Source organism: Salvia hispanica, chromosome 1, assembly GCF_029641045.1.
Source record: "Salvia hispanica isolate PSC_SH4W2 chromosome 1, Shi_PSC_v1, whole genome shotgun sequence".
Taxonomy (NCBI): Eukaryota; Viridiplantae; Streptophyta; class Magnoliopsida; order Lamiales; family Lamiaceae; genus Salvia; species Salvia hispanica.
The window spans coordinates 66,167,583-66,185,656 of NC_142692.1; the positions used below are offsets into that span (position 1 = coordinate 66,167,583).

The following is an 18,074-nucleotide window of genomic DNA, read 5'->3' on the forward strand; positions in this document are numbered from 1 at the left end:
GGTCCTTCCCTTCCTTTCTTTTTCCTTGGTTATTCCACTCCTTTTAAACCAAATTCTGAAGAAATGGAATTTCTTTGCTTTGTTGTGAATTTGTGATGAGAAGAGATTTTATTCATTCATAAATTTATTATTCAAATTAGGGAAGAGAGAAAAAAGAGGGGTGTTTATGGCATTCTCCCTAATTCTATGCAATATTTTCAGTCCATCTTTGATGACAGCATATGTTGAGCTATCATTTTATTCATTAATACTAATTTTGTTATAACAACTTTTACATTTGTTTTATTTATAACTTGTCTTTTAAATATTTTAAAAGATAGTAAAAAAATAAATTAAAAGTCACATTAAAAAGATGCACCAAAGATTTGATTGGTTTTGGTATAAACTTTGGAACCTAACTAATTGTTTTCAAGTAATTTACAGTGCTATATTGTGCATTAAATATTGAATATCAGCTAACCTCTTTAATATGATGAATGGCTATTCAAACTTAATGATGTTATAGGTTTAATCTTGATACTAATTAATGTTTCTCTCCCTCTCTTGAAGAGGAGTAATTTTAATCGTGATAATTTGTGAGATATTTATTGTTTTATTCCACAGTTTAATAAATGTATATGTACTAATAAAATAGTACTAGTAATAAATAGGTGATAAAAAAATGGTGAGTCAATTGGTTTCTATTTTCTTCCTTGGGACCTATATTTGGCCATTGCCATGTGGACCATGGAAATTATTACCGAAGATAGAAGTTTTCTTTTTTGTTGAACTCCAATCAAAATGTTACTTGTATATAATAAAAAAAGGGTACTACGCAGACTATTCAATTAAAATGATATAAATGTCCAAATAGTGACAAACCAAAGAGGTAACTCATGCATAGACGAGATTAAGCGTATTTTAGTTAGTAAGACGTTTTCCTTAAATTGAAAGTATAAATCACCACTACGATCATGAAGTAATTGAATAATTACACCCGTTTTTCTTTTAAAAAAAATAATAATAATTGAAAACAAATGCACACGAATAGAGACACTCAAATCATAAATTTTCATATAAAAATCCCAACATAAAAAAAAAAACTCCTATTTATAGAAGATATAAATAAATAAAAGTCACAATAATTAAAACACTTCCAATCTTTCTCCATCATTCTTATAAAAGAAGAAACAATCCTTTAACTAAAATAGGGTTCATCCTCAAATATAACTTGAGATTGACATTGGGTGATTTTGTTGGTAGAGTTGGTGAATATGAAGTAAAATAATCTCATCAAGAATATACATAGATTTGAATTATTAATATTTTAACTAAAAATAATAAAAGTGCTCCATAATCCCACAAAGATGTGTCGAAATCTTTCAGCTGGAGTAGCATATTAAAATATTGATCAAATTACCACAGTAGTTAATTGAGATCATTATTATAAAATAATAATAATGATAAATTAAAGAAATTTAGCTGGCAGTGGCTAATTAATATTAGCATGTTCCATGATGCCAGCTGAAACCACCACTATCATGGAACAGTTCAAACTTCCAACTGTTACTAATCATTCATTTATATCTAATAGCCCACCACCATCCCTAATTAACCAAACCCATTTCAAAATCACACCCAACACAATTAAAACTGTGACTCTTTCTATCCCACATTGAGTTCTTACTCAATAAATTTGGCTGAAGTGTGTAGTAGCCCCGATCTTACTCGAACACGATCTGTTCTATAGGCTCGTACCTCTGTATCCAGAAACCCCGTTTAGTAGATAGATATACTACTGAAGCTTTACTACATATTTTCTTAATTTATGATTCATCATGTAGTCTTTCATTGTTGTTATTTTGTTGCAGTTTGGTCGTCGTCGTCGTTGAAGCATGCTATCTCATGCCAAGGAGTCTTTAATTATGGAGGTGCAGCTCTTGAAGCTTCTTTGACTAATTTTTTCTCAGATCAAACTCATACATACATTTGTTGCTCTATTCATTCATATATATTCTAGGCATATGTGATTTTCTTACCTGCAAATTGTGGCCACTTAAGATGGAAATAATTATATGTGCAAACATACATATGATATTATATGTCAATCATTGTTTTATTTACTTCTTTTGGTATGAAGTAGTATAAGATACACACACTGACACACATGACTACTAGATCAAATCTTTGACTTCTTTTTTTAATTATCTTCACTACTTGTCACTTTTCCTTAGACCTAAATTTGGTAATCAACTCACTAACTTCTATAAGATGAAAACAATCACACCCATCGATTTCTTGTGGCTTTGTGAAGCAATCACAACCTTACTTGAACATGATCTGTTCTATAGGCTCGTACCTCTATATCCTTGATTTCTAAGAAGACAGAAAACCCACGTCTGGTGGATGAAACATCAGGTTCTCTTGGCTAGTGGTAAGGATACCGGTGGATGCTGGTAGATGATCGTTCTTAGGGGGCACGCGTTTATTTGAGGTGTGCAGTGCATGATTGAAGACTAATAGTGCAAGTAAAATAAGGAAGTGAATGTGGTTTGTGTGAAAAAGAATATGAATCCATTGTATTTGGATCTTACTCTGCTCCATTTTTGAAGTATCTTCCTAGTGGAGTAATAATACAACCTAAAACCTTCCAACATAGTATTTGGCATTACAATAAGAGTTTTGACACATCTACCAATCACACATACAATCTGAGACGAAAAAAATAAGGAAAATTTCAGCCAAACACTGGAGCTAAAAAACAGGGGAAAAATGAGTACAAAACTAAAGAAAAAATAATAATAATAATAATAATAATAATAATAATAATAATAATAATAATAATGAAAAAACTCTCTACCTTTCCAGCAAGAAATCAAAGCTTGTATGGACCCTCCGCCGCAATCTGATGTACATCTCCACCAAAAATTTTGATCCTTGTATATTCAGAAGGCTTCATAAAATATGCTTCAACCCGACATCCCTGTTAGCTCTCTGTAATGACATGAGATATATATCTTTACGTATATATATATGATGGATACGTACACAGCCCACAGCTTCTCAAAAATACCATCTCCTACATTATCTTCATACAACTGAAGTTTCCTACGCAGCAATGCCTGAAGAAATGGAGAAAAGATTAGCTCAAAGCTCAAAATCATTGAACATAATTTGATCACTCCTTGTCTAAGTTCATTTAAGTATCTAAGCAATCAGTGTTTCTCAGGGTAAATATCAAACACCATAAGTCATAAGCAAGAGCTTTCTACGTCTTTTGTTAACTTTAGTACATTGCAATGGTACATGTTTTGCACTCAGAAACTTTACACGTAACATTCATGTTGTTTCTATCGCTAGTTAGTTATTTATGCAGTGAGAGATTTCAGTTGGAGCAAATTATGACGACCGAAGCAACCTCAGAAAAGTGGATTAACAATGCAATTAAATGAACCCAACAGTAAAAGCAACCTGAAGTGAATGCAATCAAATGAACGAAAAAGTGCTAAAAAATAAGGATTGGTCCATAGATGGCTTCAATAAGAATTCGCAACTTGGCTTCTAGTTTTCAATTCGGATGCATCAACAAGTAAATCAATGCCAGAAAAATTTAACACCAAGTTTCACACAATGTTTTTGTAATTCCAGAGTGCTAGATAAAGTGGAAAGAAAAGAAAATATCAGTATATGAGTTTCATTCCTTGCAATCACAGCAAAAAGGATAATATATGCATCAAAAAGTAATAATGATTGATCAGGTTTAAAATCGTCCATCCACAAAATTAACGTAAGGTAAGGAACTCAAGTATAAGGAGATGAAGAGGGTTGCGGCTTTAGATAAGAATCAAAGAAATATTACCTCTACTGGATTGCCTATTTGGAAGGTCATAGCCGACCACATAATCCTCAGAATCTTTAGCAGCAACATCTACTGAATCTCCAAGCCCATAACCATACGAATTAGAATTATCGAGCTCAGAAGATGTAGTTTGCCAAGTTGGGTCACCATATACAGAACCACTACGGTAAAAGTCCCCATAGGACCCCTCATAGTCACCAGTTGAGGTAGGGAAAGAAGATGTTGTAATTACACCAGTTCCAGTGTTTCTTCCAAATCCTCCTGCTCCCGCAGCATAACTGTTATCTCCACCTCTATAGCCAAAGTTTCCACCATTGTAGCCAGAAGAGTTTCCTCCGAGGGACCCAGCAACAGGGGAAGTACCCCAGTTTGCCCCATTGTTTCCAAAGACTCCGAAACCACCACTTCCAGATCCAAAGTATGAAGCAGAGCCGCCACTATTTGGAGAAGCATTAAGTCCACTGTTTCCCCAAACACTTCTAGGTGAAGAGCTTAGAAAAGATTCACCTCTGCTGTTATTTGTATTGTAACCAATAGGTGTGTTGTACCTGCTCTGGTTATTGGAAAAATAAGGGTTCAGAACACGGCCATAACCAAGGTTGCCGTTGAAGTTAGAGCCTCCTCCAAAGCCACCACTTAAACCTTGCTCCATATTGACACCCAGCCCATATGCAGGAGAACCGAAAGGTGAGAAACCAGCTCGACCACTAGCCAGTGGACTGTATCTACCATCCATCCTAACTCCATAACCTCCAACTGAGCTAAGATTATATCCCGGGGCATAGCTATTGAGGAAATTGCTGGGTCTAGTGAACCCATAGTTATAACCAACAAGGGGGCTCCGGCTGGGCCCCGGAGACAACTCTTTGGGAACCGCTCGCTTTACCTCAACCATTTTACCATTGAGTTCATGAAAAGTTTTGTGCAATACCATATCTACTGCGTCCTCCGAATCATATGTTATAAAACCAAAACCTCTTGGCCTCTGCGTGTTGTGGTCATACATCACCACAACGTCTGTTATGGTACCGAACTGATCAAAATAAGTTTTAAAATCATTCTCAGTGACTGTAGATGCTAATCCTCCTACAAATATCTTTTTAGTGCGCCCAGTTCCTGGTGAACCTTGCATGCTACCACTGTTCCGATTTACAAGGTGCTGATCATCCCTTGGAACAGCTTTCTTGGCTTCAACCTGGTGGACAAAAAAGGAAAGAATGCATCAAAATGTGAGACAACTGTGAATCGCATCATGAAAGAATCATGGAACGCAAACCTACAGGCAAAAGAAGCATTTGGCTTTTGTTTCTGGCTATAAGCTAAGGCGGGTAACTCTTGCATTGTTTAATAAAAAAATTAACTTCTACTCTAACAAGGTATTGGTTTCAACAAACAACTATCTATTGGCAACACAGTTGAGATTTTCTTATGCATTCTAATCTCGATGTAGTGCAACCAAACCAACTTACAGTTCGTCCTTCAATCATGTGCTTCTCCTTAACCACCCTCTCAGCAACGGCAGGGTCTGCAAAGACAACAAAGCCAAATCCACGAGCACGACCTGTGGTTCGGTCTTTCATGATCACTGCTTCCACAACATCGCCATATGTTTCAAAATACTCTTTAAGACGATCCTCATTTGTGTCCCAAGAAATCCCACCGATAAAGAGCTTACCTTGATCCACCTCCATTTTTTCTGCAAACTGGAGAAGATTAGATCAAAAACAAGAAATCCTTAATCAGAACGTGAACATAGCGCATGAAACCACAAAAAAGACTATAATTAAAGGAATAGCAATATCCCCCTATTCAGCATTAATCCAATCACAGATTAAATATTATCAGAATCAAATTGAATTAAGTACTATAACGGATGAATCAATTCAGCTGCAGATCATCAAAATCCAAATCTAATAGATCCGAGAATAAACATATAGCCAACCAACAATCACGAATTTCACCTTATCCAGAAAATCAGGCAACAAAACAATACCGATGATCAAATACGAAATGCAGGATTTGCAATAAAACGATTGGATCCTTCATTCATCCAACAAGCAATAAAAAAATCATACCTTATCCAGAAAATCAGGCAGGAATCCGGTAAGCAGACAGTGATCAAATAAATATTAAGTAGGATTTATCGGATCCTCGGTTCATCAATAGGATTCAATATCAGCAAACCTGAAACGCAGAATTGAAGGAGATCAGAGAAATCAACAGAAACAGAATAACAACAATGATCAATGTCAGTAAATTCCTCACCATTGAAAGAAGAAGAGGAGGATTGGAAATCAAAGGTAAAGCAAGATCTAATGAGAGGAATACACATGAATGAAAACAGAAGGTATGCTCATCCTCTCACTTTCCTTTCTCTCTCTCTCTCAAAGGTCCTTCTCTTCCTCTCTTTTTCCTTTGTTATTCCACTCCTTTTAAACAAATTTCAGAAGAAATGGAATTCCTTTTCTTTGTTGTGAATTGTGATGAGAAGAGATATTATTTATTCATAAATATTAGTATTATTCAAATTAGGGAAGAGAGAAAAAAGAGGGGTATTTGTGGCATTCTCCCTAATTCTATGCAATATTTCCAGTCCATCTCTGATTACAGCATATGTTGAGCTTTCATATTCTACACTTGGTTTTTTTAATACACTAATTTGTATTTTTGTTATAACAACTTTGGCATTTGTATTTATAGCTTCAATTTATTGTAATCTTTTTTATTATTTAAACTTTGTAAATTTGATCAGTTTTTATATGCATCAAAAATCTTGTCTAGGTTTGCTCGATGCATGAAAAGTTTAATGAATTTGTACTCCCTCCGTCCCGGCTAAGATGACACATTGCTTAGCCGGCACGGGGTTTTAGAAGTTATTGGTTAAAGTGTTTAATTGGAGAGAGAGAATGTGTGTCTAAGTATTAAAGTAGAGAGATAAAGAAAGATGGATATTTTAATAGGAGTGAGAAAAAGTGGTTGAGTGTATTAATTGGAGAGAGAAAGTTACCAAAAAAGGAAATGTGTCATCTTAGTTGGGACAAACTAAAAAGGAAAACGTGTCATCTTAAGCGGGACGGAGGGAGTAATATTTAATATAGATACAACAATAAATTAAATAAGTCAGATTACAAAGATGCACCAAACATTTGATTGGGTTTGCTATAAATTTTGGAGCCTAACTAATTGTTTTTTAAATAATTTGCAGAGCTATATTGTGCATTAAATTTGAAATATCGGCTAACCTCTTTAATATGATGAATACCTATTCAAACTTAATTATATGGAGTAGGTTTAATCTCGATACTAGTTAATGTTTTCTTCTCTCTCTCTCATGAAGAGGAGTAAATTTTAATCTTGATTTTCCGTGAGATAATTATTGTTTTATTTCACAATTTTGCTTTATGGTATAGTTATAATCAATGTATATACAGGTACTAATAAAATAGTACTCCTAGTAATAATAAAGGAGAAAAAAATGGTGAGTCAATTGGTTTATGTTTTCTTTCTTGAGACCTATATTAGGCCATGCAAATTATTACCGAAATAGAAGTTCTTTTTTTGGTGAACTCCAACAAAAATGTTACTACTATTTGTATATAAAAAAATGTATAAAATTAAAGAGTGAGCAAAGACGTAAGTCAATGATTAATCGTATTTTTATTTAATATAAGACGTTTCTTAAATAGAAACTCAAGTCACTAATACGAGCTAGCATGAGGTAATTGAATAATTATTATTGGTTAGTATTTTATTTTTTTTGGAAAATGAAAAGAATGATGCATGAAAACAAATGCACAAGAAGAGATATACTTAAATCATAAATTTTCATATCAACATTCCACCATCAATTTATACAAAAAAGAGTCCTACACATAAATTAATCACACCCAACACAATTGAAACTATGAGTATTACTAACCCACATCGATTTCTTACTAAAAAAAAGACAAGTATGGATTGCATGGTGAAGCAGCCACGACCTTACTTGAACAGGATCTCTTCTATAGGCTCGTACCTCTGTATCCTTGATTTCTAAGGAGACAGGAAACCACGTCTGGTGGATGAACCGTGGCTGCCTGGCTAGAGCGTGAATAACAGCGCCTCGGGGTCAGGTTTCTGGCTCGTGTTGCAGTAGATGATCGTTCTTGGCTCGACTCCGGTCAGTCAAGATGGCCGGGCAGCTGTCTGACAGACTTATATAACTTTTTTCTTTTGGCATTAGAGCTGGACAAGTATCTCCCTTAATAGCTTTACACAGGTTTCTTAATCCATATTTTTACTGATTAGTTTACATTTTACATACAAAACTAATGTCTCAACTTGTATAAGTATTTCAATACCTTGTTAATTTATAAATAATCAATGTCTGTGTGTGTGTCTTTGATCATATAAATGCAGCATGATCATCATGTAATCTATCCTTGTTGCTATTTTGTTGCAGCTCGGTCCTCGTCGTAGCCCTCCTTCTGTGTCATGCCAAGGAGGTGCAGCTCTTGAAGCATCTTTTCTCATATCAAACCCATAGGATGCTCTATTAGTTCATATTCCCTTCTTCTAGATTTACTCTTTCAAATCTATATATTCCTCTCATGTATGTGAGTTTCTGTATCTGCAGACATACATATGACAGTTTGTAGTGGCCTTGTAATGCAGCAAATATTTATAAAGCTATAACAAAAAACTACTCAGTAAAGCTATTACCCAAGATCAGTACACTCTAAGTAAAGATTGGACTAGAAATGGTGGGGTGCGCCAGGCCCATGCAATAGTGCAACACAAGGGCGACGCTTGAAGGCCCAAGTAGCAAGCTACTTTGACGGGTCTTCCCCCTCAAAAAATAAATTTAATATCGTGTGAACCGATGGTCCACATATCAGATATTAAACTGATAAGAACAGATACTACACTTGATCTTAGCCAAAAGGCCGAGAAAGGTATGAGCTTTAACATTAACATACGACCTCTTTTATACTTAGTTTTTCAAAATAACTTGACTCTCATATACGATGTGGGATAATAAGTCTCCTTGTTTTTATTCGGAGCTCTTTGTGAATGATTGCAGCCTATGAACTGGTACAATAGCATGAACGATTCTCAATCATTGATTTATTTACTCCATTTGGTGTACATACAAATTATAATATACACACCCATATCACAATTGGGTCAAATCTTTTACTTCTTTTTTTTTAATCATCTTCAATACTTGTCACTTTTCCTTATATAGTTTTTCTCTTTCTAAAATGGCATTACAGATGAACATATATCTCCTTCATAAATTTAAGTAGAGATTGGAGTCAAGTAGCAAGCTATTTTGATGGGTCTTCTCCTCAAAAAATAAATTTAATATCGCGTGAGCAAATGACCAATATTTCATATATTAACTGATAAGACTACATTTGATCTTAGCCAAAAGGCACAGAAAGGTATGAGTTTCATTGTGTACATGCCTCCTCTTTTATAGCTAGTTTTGAAGATGTACTAGTCAGTGGAGTATTACTAATCATATTCGATTCGATATTGGATGCGTTAGTATTGATTAGTAGGTAGTAATTGATAGTAAAATTAATAAAGAAGCGCCAATTGGAAATTGTGAAAAAATCGAAAAAATTATTCGTAGAGTCACAATCATCATTCAGTAAAAGTGTTAAACTAACTAAAAGCGTCTTCTTCGTCACAGCAATCTCAATTCTTCCTTCCCACCAAAATCACAGGTATGAAGAAAATCACCCCAAGCTTCATTTCCACTCTCGTTTCCATTTTTTCACGTTGATCCACCCTTGATTCTTCAGTTTTCACATTTCTTTTTTGTTTTTCCGACTCGCAGATTGTGTGAGAAACATAACTTCCTGCAATTTCTTTGTTGAATTTTGGAATGTATTGTTGAAGAATTATCTAGATTCACACAAAAAAGGATGTTTGTCGTTCAAGAGTTTTCTCTTTTCTTTTTCTTTTTCTTTTTTTGGATCTGCAGCATTGGAAAACAAACTCAGTGAGTTGATTCACCGAGTTTTGTTGATGCATTCACATTTCTTCAATTCCTGTTTAATAATTCTGTAGTGAATTTGAAATTTGGAAGGTGAGGTGGATTGATTCTGGATGATTTTTGTATGAGTCGCAGAAAATAAAAATGACGCCGCGGTGCGGTGCGTGCAAATGCCTGAAGCGTAAGTGCGCAGAGGATTGCCCGCTGGCGCCGTATTTTCCGGCGGAAAATCCTAAGAGGTTCAGCAACGTCGATGAGGTGTTCGGCGGCAGTAACGTCGCCAAGGTTCTGACCGAATTGGATCCCAGCCAGCGCGAGGCCGCCGCTAATTCACTGGCATATGAGGCGGAGCACCTCCTCCGCGATCCCATCCACAGCTACCTCCGCCATATCTCCAACCTCAAACAGCAGATCGACCAGATCCATGCCGCTTTGGATAATTCCAAGACGGAATTGGCCACCTACATCGATCCGTCCGCGCATCAGCAGCAGCAACAACAACAACGGGCGGCTCAAGAGAAAGAAATCACTGCGATTGGCTCTTATGATGCAAGCGATCACACACAGTTTGAACATGAGCATGATCGGTTGGATTCACTTTTTCTCCAGCAGCTCCAGCAGCTGCAAGACTACTTTGAGGCACAACAACGCCAAGCTCAAATACCCTCATTCCAGGTATATCATTTTTTTTTAACTTTTCTCAATTTTCAATTTCGAATAAATGATGGACTACTCTTGTTGTAAAATCATCTACTGTCTCCGTTTCGCCATAGTTGAGTCATTTTATCATTTCGAGAAGTTTCTTTTTAGTTGAATCATTTCCATATATGGTAACTTTTTACTCTCTCTTACTTTATTCTCTTTACTTTTACCTCTCTCTTAATTTTTTATCTATTTATTTAACACACTCAACATTCATTTCTAAAACTCCGTGCCCAAAAGTTCCACCTCAACTATAGCGAAACGGAGGGAGTATATCTAACTGCTTTACTCAATGCTCTAACAAATTGAATGACTAGTAATATTATCATGAATTAACTGTTTCCTTCACTGATAGTATTTTGTTGCAGCAAATGTATTTAGCTCGCAAAAGGGGAGAGAGATCAGAGATGCATAGATGAGGAGAAATCGTAGATCGTATTCGCGTCACCAGTATTTTTTGTATTGGATTCGATGGAAGTCGAAAAGATCGATTAACAATGTATAGGCTTATAATTTCAGTTTACATTTACATAGGGTTACTTGTTTTTGCCGGAATTCCTTTTATTCTTCGATACTAGCCCTCCGTCTCTCATTACTTTTTTCTTTTTAGTCCGTCCACTGATGCTTGTCACACTTACATATATTACTCTTTTCTAACATCAAACTCATACATAGATTTCATTCATATTACTTTTGTTGATTTACTCTTTCCCTTCATGTATAAGCGCTATAGCCATACATGAGTTTCAGTACGTATCTGCAAATTGTGGCCATTTAATATGGAAATATTTGTATATACAAACATATGATATTATAAGTATGTCAATTAACATCTCTACAATTAACATATCTTTTTTGTGGATGAATCTTTTAATAGAGAATGAGAAAAAAAAGGATTAATCCAATAACCATGGGAAGCCATCAAAAAGAGAAATCAACCAAAGACTTGTGATAACGGAGTAATTTATTTTGTTTTATTTTTAACACTATATACTATAAAATTCAAGATAATCTTTCACCCTAGTTAACTATTAGAAGTAACACAACATTTTTGTCAAATTTATAATTTTCTCACTATTTCTAAATTTCTAATACTCTGTGATTACTGATTACCATTAACTTTAAACTTTGAAATTTCGGACACATTAAGCCAATTGGACTTTAAAACTATTATTAACACTAAGAGAAGTAAAATTACTAACACATTTTTAAACATTTATAAGTGAACATTTTATTTTAAGCGTTAGAATAATATAAAAAATTAAAATGATATGGAGTGTATAACTTTCAATATTAAATTAAAACAAATTTTTCATAAAAAGTTTAATATACTTACCAACTTTCCAAAAATTTTAAAATAAAGTGATAAAATTTTGAAACAAAATACTCCGTAATTAGAATTCACTCAATTTCAGACAAGTGTCTTGTTGGGCCTGGGCTATTATGAGCTATTCAGTTAGCTTATATTCCACAAAAATTTTGTTTGGGCAACAAATATGTAGTATAATGGTAATTGCATCGAGTTAGAGATAGTAATAGTATATGACATCTTTTTTAAATATCTTGTAAACGTTTGAAGCATGTCTCGTCTTTCAACTCCTCTCCGACTTTACCTTTAGCAGCTCAAATCCTCACTTCAATACTTGTTACGTTTCCTTATACATTCCAATTTCCTAATCAACTAACTCACTTCTTTAAGATCAAAACAATCACACCCATTCCCTTAGTTAAACTGTGAGCATTAATATCCCACATCGAAGTTCAACTGAGTAAATATCAACTACATAAAGTGATGGCTTGGTGAAGCTGTCACGACCTTACTTGAACAGGATCTGTTCTATAGGCTCGTACCTCTGTATCCTTGATTTCTAAGGAGACAGGAAACCACGTCTGGTGGATGAACCATGGCTGCCTGGCTTAGAGCCTGATTAACAGCCCCTCGGGTCAGGTTTCTGGCTCGTGGTGCAGTAGATGATCGTTCTTGGCTCGACTCTGGTCCAGTCAAGATGGCCGGGGCAGCTGTCTGACAGACTCTAAAATCTTTTTGCTTTTGTGAACTTATGCGTCATTCTGTCCAATACCTACCAATGCCAGTAATATAGTGTCACAAAAGTAAATGTTTCGTAATCCTATGCATAGATCAGAGATGTTTTTGCATTTTTTTTTCACACTGCTTAGGTTCCTGTTATTTTGATTTGCATCTTGATATGAAAGATGATAAAAATTAAAAGGTCTAGATGAGGTTTTCAGTGGCGTGAAGGTTGGAGGCTGGTTGGTATTCGGATTATAAATTGGTGTTTGGTTTACATACAAACCTATTTCTACTAAATTTCATGTGACTAAAACAAAAAAAATGTATAGAGTGGAATTTCACATAATACTTTACTTGAATTGTTTAAAGATAAGTTTATTCATTTTGAAAACGATGTGATGAGGGAGAGGAGTGCAACAAGACGAAGCAATTTAATATTGTCCGAAAGCTATTTAATTACTTTCAATCTTAATCTTATACTAGTATAATTGTAGATATAGGTCAATATCATTTTACATTTTAATCCTAATCACACTCTATGAAAATATTTTAAATTAACGGGCTTCTTTTTTGTAATACTTAATTATTTTTTAAATAGTGAAATCAGGTAATAGTAGCACTACCACAAAATTTGCATTGAAAAATAACAGTAATAATTAAAAAAAATAATAGTCATTTAAATCATCAAATTTGATCAAATTCAGTTATGTCCCATGAAGTTTGAAATTGGAATATTAAATCACGAAGTTTCAATTTTTTTCATTTGTCACATCCATACACAAATCAACATCTTTTGGTGATATTAAAAATGACAATATTTCAATAAAATAAGAAACTAAAGGATTATAAAAGAAAAAACAGAATTTATATTACCGAAACACGCCGTTTTGAATATCGTTAAAACACGATATTTTATACATGGATGAGACAATTGAAAAAAAACTAAAAATTCATGATTTAATAATATTATTTAAAATTTATGGGACAGACCAGAATTTACCAAATTTTATGATTTAAACGGCTATTAACCTTGAAAAATAAAATTACGTGGAGTTTTTTTTAAGTAATCACTAATACTTTCTTATTTGTCTCGTGGTCACAGAATTTGTTTAATTGGAAGACAAATGCTAAATCCTAAAATCTACTTGTACTAGTTGAACGGATTAAGAACGTTTTCATAAACAATTGGCCAACTAAAATCCAGTTTATCTATTGTGCTGGATGGATGACTTTTTCCTTTGTCAACGGGCAGAAACTTGGAAACTGCCCTACCACGCCAACTTTTTTCCCATTTTGCGGCGGAGAATACTTACTTTATTCAACCTCTTAATGTTTTCCTCTTCACGCAAATCAAAACAGATGCCCATGTCTCCCTCCTCACGCCAAACTAAACATGCCCATATCTTCTACTCAAAGGTTGTTTCCCTTCTCCTTCTCCTTTTTCTCTGACCTCATTTTGCATGTATAGTCCCTCTCTTCCATAATAGTTGAGTCATTTTATGTTTTTGGTACGTTTCATTGTAGTTGAGTCATTTCCCTTTAGTAAAAAGTCAACATATATCTTATCACTTATTTTTCCTATCTTTTTATTTAATACATTACACACATTTTTCTTAATTTTCGTACAGAAAAGAAATGCTTCGACTATTATGGAACGGAAGGAGTACAATTTTTGGGTTATAGTATAACTTATATTGCATTTACCTCTTCACAAACCTGTATAAACAAATCATCTGCGTGGCCACTTGAATTAATTGAATAGATAAAATAAAATTTGCCCTTGCACAAATGGTGATATCCAATATGTACAATTCACAATTGCCTCTTTCACTGCATGGTTCAACTCATCAACAAATTCAAGCTCTATATACAAAAACCACACCAGATTACACAGCCAAAACCAGGCCTTGGTGTTACTCAAAAGACTAAACAACAAAAAAAAACATCAAATCCTGAGAAACCACAACCAAGGCACACCTTTCAAAATCCAATGGCTAAAACAAAAACAATGTTACCTAAAATCCCCAAAGAAAATTACATGAATCACCTACTCTACTTTACTCATCAGCATTTTCTTCGTCATCGTCGTCGTAAATTCCATCAAAAAAGGGGTCCTTGAGGAGATCAGCAGCAGAGGGTCTAGCCCTTGGCTGAGCTAGGCACTTCTCAATGAATGCTACCAACTCTGGGTCCTTGACCTTTTTCATGGCTTCCGGTCTCACACCGGATGTTACCTTTTTGAATATCTTGGCAACGTTGTCACACTCGCTGTAGGGTACCTCTAGAGTCACCAGCTCGAGCAAGCACATGCCGAATGAATATATATCTATTAGCTCTGTGTAGTCCTCGTCGTAGAGTTCAGGTGCCATGAACTCCGGTGTACCTATCACTGAATGAGCTGAATGATTTCTCCCAACTGTGACTGCCAAGCCGAAATCACCAATTTTAACCTTCATGAATCAATTAGATGAAAATAATCACAACCATGTTTCCACAAGTTTAAACCTGCAGATTCACAAATCCAATCGTAGGCACATAACCCAGTGCCATCAATCATCACCATATCTATTACTAAAGCTTAGACATTAAAACTACCATACGCAGGAAGCAAAGAGACACTAAAGCTTAGGCATTAAAGCTATGTGCAGTAAAGCAAAGAGAGACAAAGGGAGCAAGATGTATACCTGACCAATGTTTCCATTGATGAAGACATTGCTGCAATTGAGGTCCCTGTGAATTACACATGGCTCACTAGAATGCAAATAGTCCAGCCCCTTGAGTATCTGCCTCGACCACTTCTTCAAAGCTTTTGTTGAAACTTGCTTGTGCTTCTTCCTGTACTCCCTCAAATTCCCCGAAGTGCAGGCCTCGGTGATGAAATTCAGCGTATTCCTCTTCTCGTCCCGCCACACCGAGTACAGGGAGATGATGTTCTTGTTCTTCAGCTGCCGCAGCAATCCAACCTCCGAAAACAACCGGTTGATCATGCTCTCGTCATCGGCAAAGTTGCGCAGCTTAACTTGGTTCCACGCCACCTCGATGCCTTCTTCTTGGTCGAAGGCTCTGTACACTTTCTTCACAGCCCCCGCCCCCATCAGCTCATCGTAGCGACCGTAACGACTGGTCGGATCAACCTCCACGAATTCCTCCTTTTCTTCATCACCCGCATCATTAGTCATCTACAACCAAATCAAACAGATCTCAGAATCTCACACATGACCAAACCTAAATCGCTAAATCTCAAATTTCATCCACAAAAAGAAAAAATTCGATATGCGCGCAATTATTTCATCAAACAAGCTACAATTCCCCCAAAATTACCAAACAACACATACATGAGAAATCTTCTCACCGATAAAAACAAGCATACAAGAAATTCTCAAGTGAAATTGTAGGGCAATTGCACTAGTCTAACATCACGCGACACTGAAACACAAAATCGGAGAAGTAAAAGTGAAGAATTTACCGTTGGCGGTTGATCGGCAGAAACGGTGAATCCGATTCTTCGCCGGCGAGAGAAAAAGGCGCTGTAGCGGTGGGCTTGACCTTCAACTGCTGAAACTGACACAAGCTAGAGGCAAAAGCAACAATTGTGAGGGCTGCTGAATATATAGGTCTTTCATTTTGGGGATTTTTTACTGGGTAACATGAATGTGAAGGGGATTAAATATATAGACAATTGCAGCTCTGCTTCAACTGAGAATTTCAAAAACTAGGGTTTCTTTTTTTATTTATTTCTAATTCCTTTTCAGGCGTGGGCCGAAAAAAAACACACTTTTTCTCTAATTTAAAATTCCTTTTATTTTTTTATATACAATAAATTACTACGATACTGTGTAAATCACACGTGATAAATATTTTATACATTGAGGGAAAAAATTATTTTTTTGTTCATTTAATTCGAGTTGTGTTATAGCCATATAAGAATTACATAAATATGGATAAAATCATTAATTTGTGCAGTGCAGATATAGGATCAGTATCAATATTTATTTGAAGTATAAATGCAATTGATTACGCCGTTATAGATAGTATCTTTTCATTGATCAAGATTCACGTAGTATAAGGAAGATTGGATAATAGAATTTAAAATTAACTTTAGTAATTATAGTTTATTTTGTTGTTCTGTACAAGAACTATGAATAATACAGTTATTTAATTAAACCATTTTTAGATGATATATAAATTTATAATAAGGGTAGGGTAATAGACAGCTAATAAAATAATTAGGTTGGTTTGGTATGGAGCGTGTGGTAAAGGTTGATATATTATAATACATGGTGTGTATGATCCATTCATTTATGTATTTAATAAATAAGTAATTCATTGCTAAATATTGTATTAAACTAAATATAATTGATATTTTTATATTACAATCGTATAGCATCTAAGATGGATATGTAGAATCACAGAAATCCATTAGTATTTTCATGTTATACTATTAAAATTTACGTAATTTAATAAAATAAAATATTAAAATGTCATATTAGTAATTTTTATCCGTGATGTTATCAGATTTAAAACTTAGGGCCATGCTAAAACTTAAGTTGTTTCCGACTCTAACCATCCCAAAAATTAATTAGTTTATTAATCGTCTCGTTTTAGTATAGTCGTTGGAATTAAAGCTATATTTATAGTACTCCCTCCGTCCCAGATAATTCGTCTCAGTTCCTTTTTCACATTCGTTTTGCAAAATTAATAATAAATAGGTAAAATTGAGAAAAAGTAAAATAAGAGAAAGAATAATGTAGGTAAGACTAGTCTCTATAATATTCTTTTTTTTACTTTACTTTCACTCCACTTTAACTATTTATTATTATTTTTACAAAACGAATGTGAAAAAGGAACTGGAAAATTATCTGGGACGAAGGGAGTATAGAGTTTCACAACATCAATAATGCCTTACAAAAATTCGTGCGTCATTTGGATAAGTATTTCAATTCAAACATATGGCCTAACAAACTAGTATTGGAATTACAAATATCCAAGTATTTGAATTCAAACAAATGCCCTAACAAACTAGTATTGGAATTACGAATATAACTCCCTTTGTTTGTCAAAAATAGATCTACGAATATAACTCCCTTTGTTTGTCAAAAATAGATCATACATTTTGCGCAAAGTGGTGACAAAAAGTATAACTTGTACAAATCTTTCTTTTCAAGTTAATATGATCCATTCTTTCGTAGAACTATTTACTCGATCACAATATTTCTTTTAAAGAATCTATTTTTATTTTATATGCATATATGCTTAAGTTTCATAAAAATGAACTATTCCGCACAATGCAATTGGAACATGTGGCATTTTGTATCCAAAACAACCGCTAATGTCCACCACTTTATCCATCCAAAAAAAATAGTCTCATTTGTGAACGGTACGGATTTTAATGAAAAATTTGATAAAATAAAAGAGAATGAGAAAAAATTAGTAAAGTAAGATTGATGTAGGTAAAGGAAGAAATGAGAAAAAGTAAGGGTGTGTAAAATATGAGATGAAAACTTTTCATTTTCATA

General features: G+C 34.5%; 3 protein-coding genes, 3 non-coding genes and 2 pseudogenes across 10 annotated transcripts; 4 read left to right on the plus strand and 4 right to left on the minus strand.

The window, feature by feature from the left end:
• Positions 1–2,298: 2,298 nt before the first annotated feature.
• LOC125185821 (small nucleolar RNA U3) lies at positions 2,299–2,400 on the plus strand (annotated as a pseudogene).
• A 213-nt stretch (positions 2,401–2,613) lies between these two features.
• On the minus strand, positions 2,614–6,316 carry LOC125222121 (heterogeneous nuclear ribonucleoprotein 1-like). Of its 5 annotated transcripts, XR_007176476.2 has the most exons (6): positions 6,104–6,315; positions 5,914–6,022; positions 5,308–5,534; positions 3,839–5,033; positions 2,840–3,101; positions 2,614–2,690 (listed from the first exon to the last, which is right to left on the minus strand). XR_007176476.2 is itself a non-coding variant. In XM_048124584.2 (5 exons), exons 3-5 carry the CDS (start codon positions 5,527–5,529, stop codon positions 3,088–3,090), a joined length of 1,431 nt encoding a protein of 476 aa, XP_047980541.1. In that variant the 5' UTR covers positions 5,530–5,541; positions 5,914–6,022; positions 6,104–6,316; the 3' UTR covers positions 2,614–3,087. The 5 variants fall into 5 exon arrangements, 4 of the variants coding, with proteins under 4 accessions (XP_047980541.1, XP_047980540.1, XP_047980543.1 ...); XM_048124584.2 differs by having other exon boundaries at positions 2,614–3,101; positions 5,308–5,541; positions 6,104–6,316; XM_048124583.2 differs by having other exon boundaries at positions 2,614–3,101.
• Positions 6,317–7,813: 1,497 nt separating this feature from the next.
• LOC125185813 (small nucleolar RNA U3) lies at positions 7,814–8,033 on the plus strand. The gene has a single exon (XR_007170309.1). It is a non-coding gene; the product is annotated as a small nucleolar RNA U3 (small nucleolar RNA).
• Positions 8,034–8,580: 547 nt separating this feature from the next.
• LOC125185828 (U2 spliceosomal RNA) lies at positions 8,581–8,776 on the minus strand. The gene has a single exon (XR_007170317.1). It is a non-coding gene; the product is annotated as a U2 spliceosomal RNA (small nuclear RNA).
• Positions 8,777–9,096: 320 nt separating this feature from the next.
• Positions 9,097–9,268, minus strand: LOC125185862 (U2 spliceosomal RNA; annotated as a pseudogene).
• Positions 9,269–9,561: 293 nt separating this feature from the next.
• On the plus strand, positions 9,562–11,149 carry LOC125222124 (LOB domain-containing protein 25-like). Its single transcript, XM_089061476.1, has 2 exons — positions 9,562–10,499; positions 10,895–11,149. The coding sequence occupies exons 1-2, from the start codon at positions 9,969–9,971 to the stop codon at positions 10,943–10,945; spliced, it is 582 nt and encodes a 193-aa protein (XP_088917602.1). The 5' UTR covers positions 9,562–9,968; the 3' UTR covers positions 10,946–11,149.
• Positions 11,150–12,337: 1,188 nt separating this feature from the next.
• Positions 12,338–12,559, plus strand: LOC125185812 (small nucleolar RNA U3). Its single transcript, XR_007170308.1, has one exon. It is a non-coding gene; the product is annotated as a small nucleolar RNA U3 (small nucleolar RNA).
• Positions 12,560–14,362: 1,803 nt separating this feature from the next.
• Positions 14,363–16,256, minus strand: LOC125222123 (Protein kinase superfamily protein). The gene is made up of 3 exons (XM_048124589.2): positions 16,025–16,256; positions 15,243–15,737; positions 14,363–15,008 (listed from the first exon to the last, which is right to left on the minus strand). The coding sequence occupies exons 2-3, from the start codon at positions 15,735–15,737 to the stop codon at positions 14,616–14,618; spliced, it is 888 nt and encodes a 295-aa protein (XP_047980546.1). The 5' UTR covers positions 16,025–16,256; the 3' UTR covers positions 14,363–14,615.
• Between the last annotated feature and the right edge of the window lie 1,818 nt (positions 16,257–18,074).

Bases quoted from the DNA above. Each gene is read 5' to 3' on its own strand.
- LOC125222121 (XM_048124584.2), bottom strand. From the start codon at position 5,529: ATGGAGGTGGATCAAGGTAAGCTCTTTATCGGTGGGATTTCTTGGGAC. The intron at 5,034-5,307 runs GTAAGTTGGTTT...TTTGTCCACCAG, and splicing joins ACATGATTGAAGGACGAACT to GTTGAAGCCAAGAAAGCTGT.
- LOC125222123 (XM_048124589.2), bottom strand. From the start codon at position 15,737: ATGACTAATGATGCGGGTGATGAAGAAAAGGAGGAATTCGTGGAGGTT. The intron at 15,009-15,242 runs GTATACATCTTG...TGATTCATGAAG, and splicing joins TCAATGGAAACATTGGTCAG to GTTAAAATTGGTGATTTCGG.
- LOC125222124 (XM_089061476.1), top strand. From the start codon at position 9,969: ATGACGCCGCGGTGCGGTGCGTGCAAATGCCTGAAGCGTAAGTGCGCA. The intron at 10,500-10,894 runs GTATATCATTTT...ATTTTGTTGCAG, and splicing joins CTCAAATACCCTCATTCCAG to CAAATGTATTTAGCTCGCAA.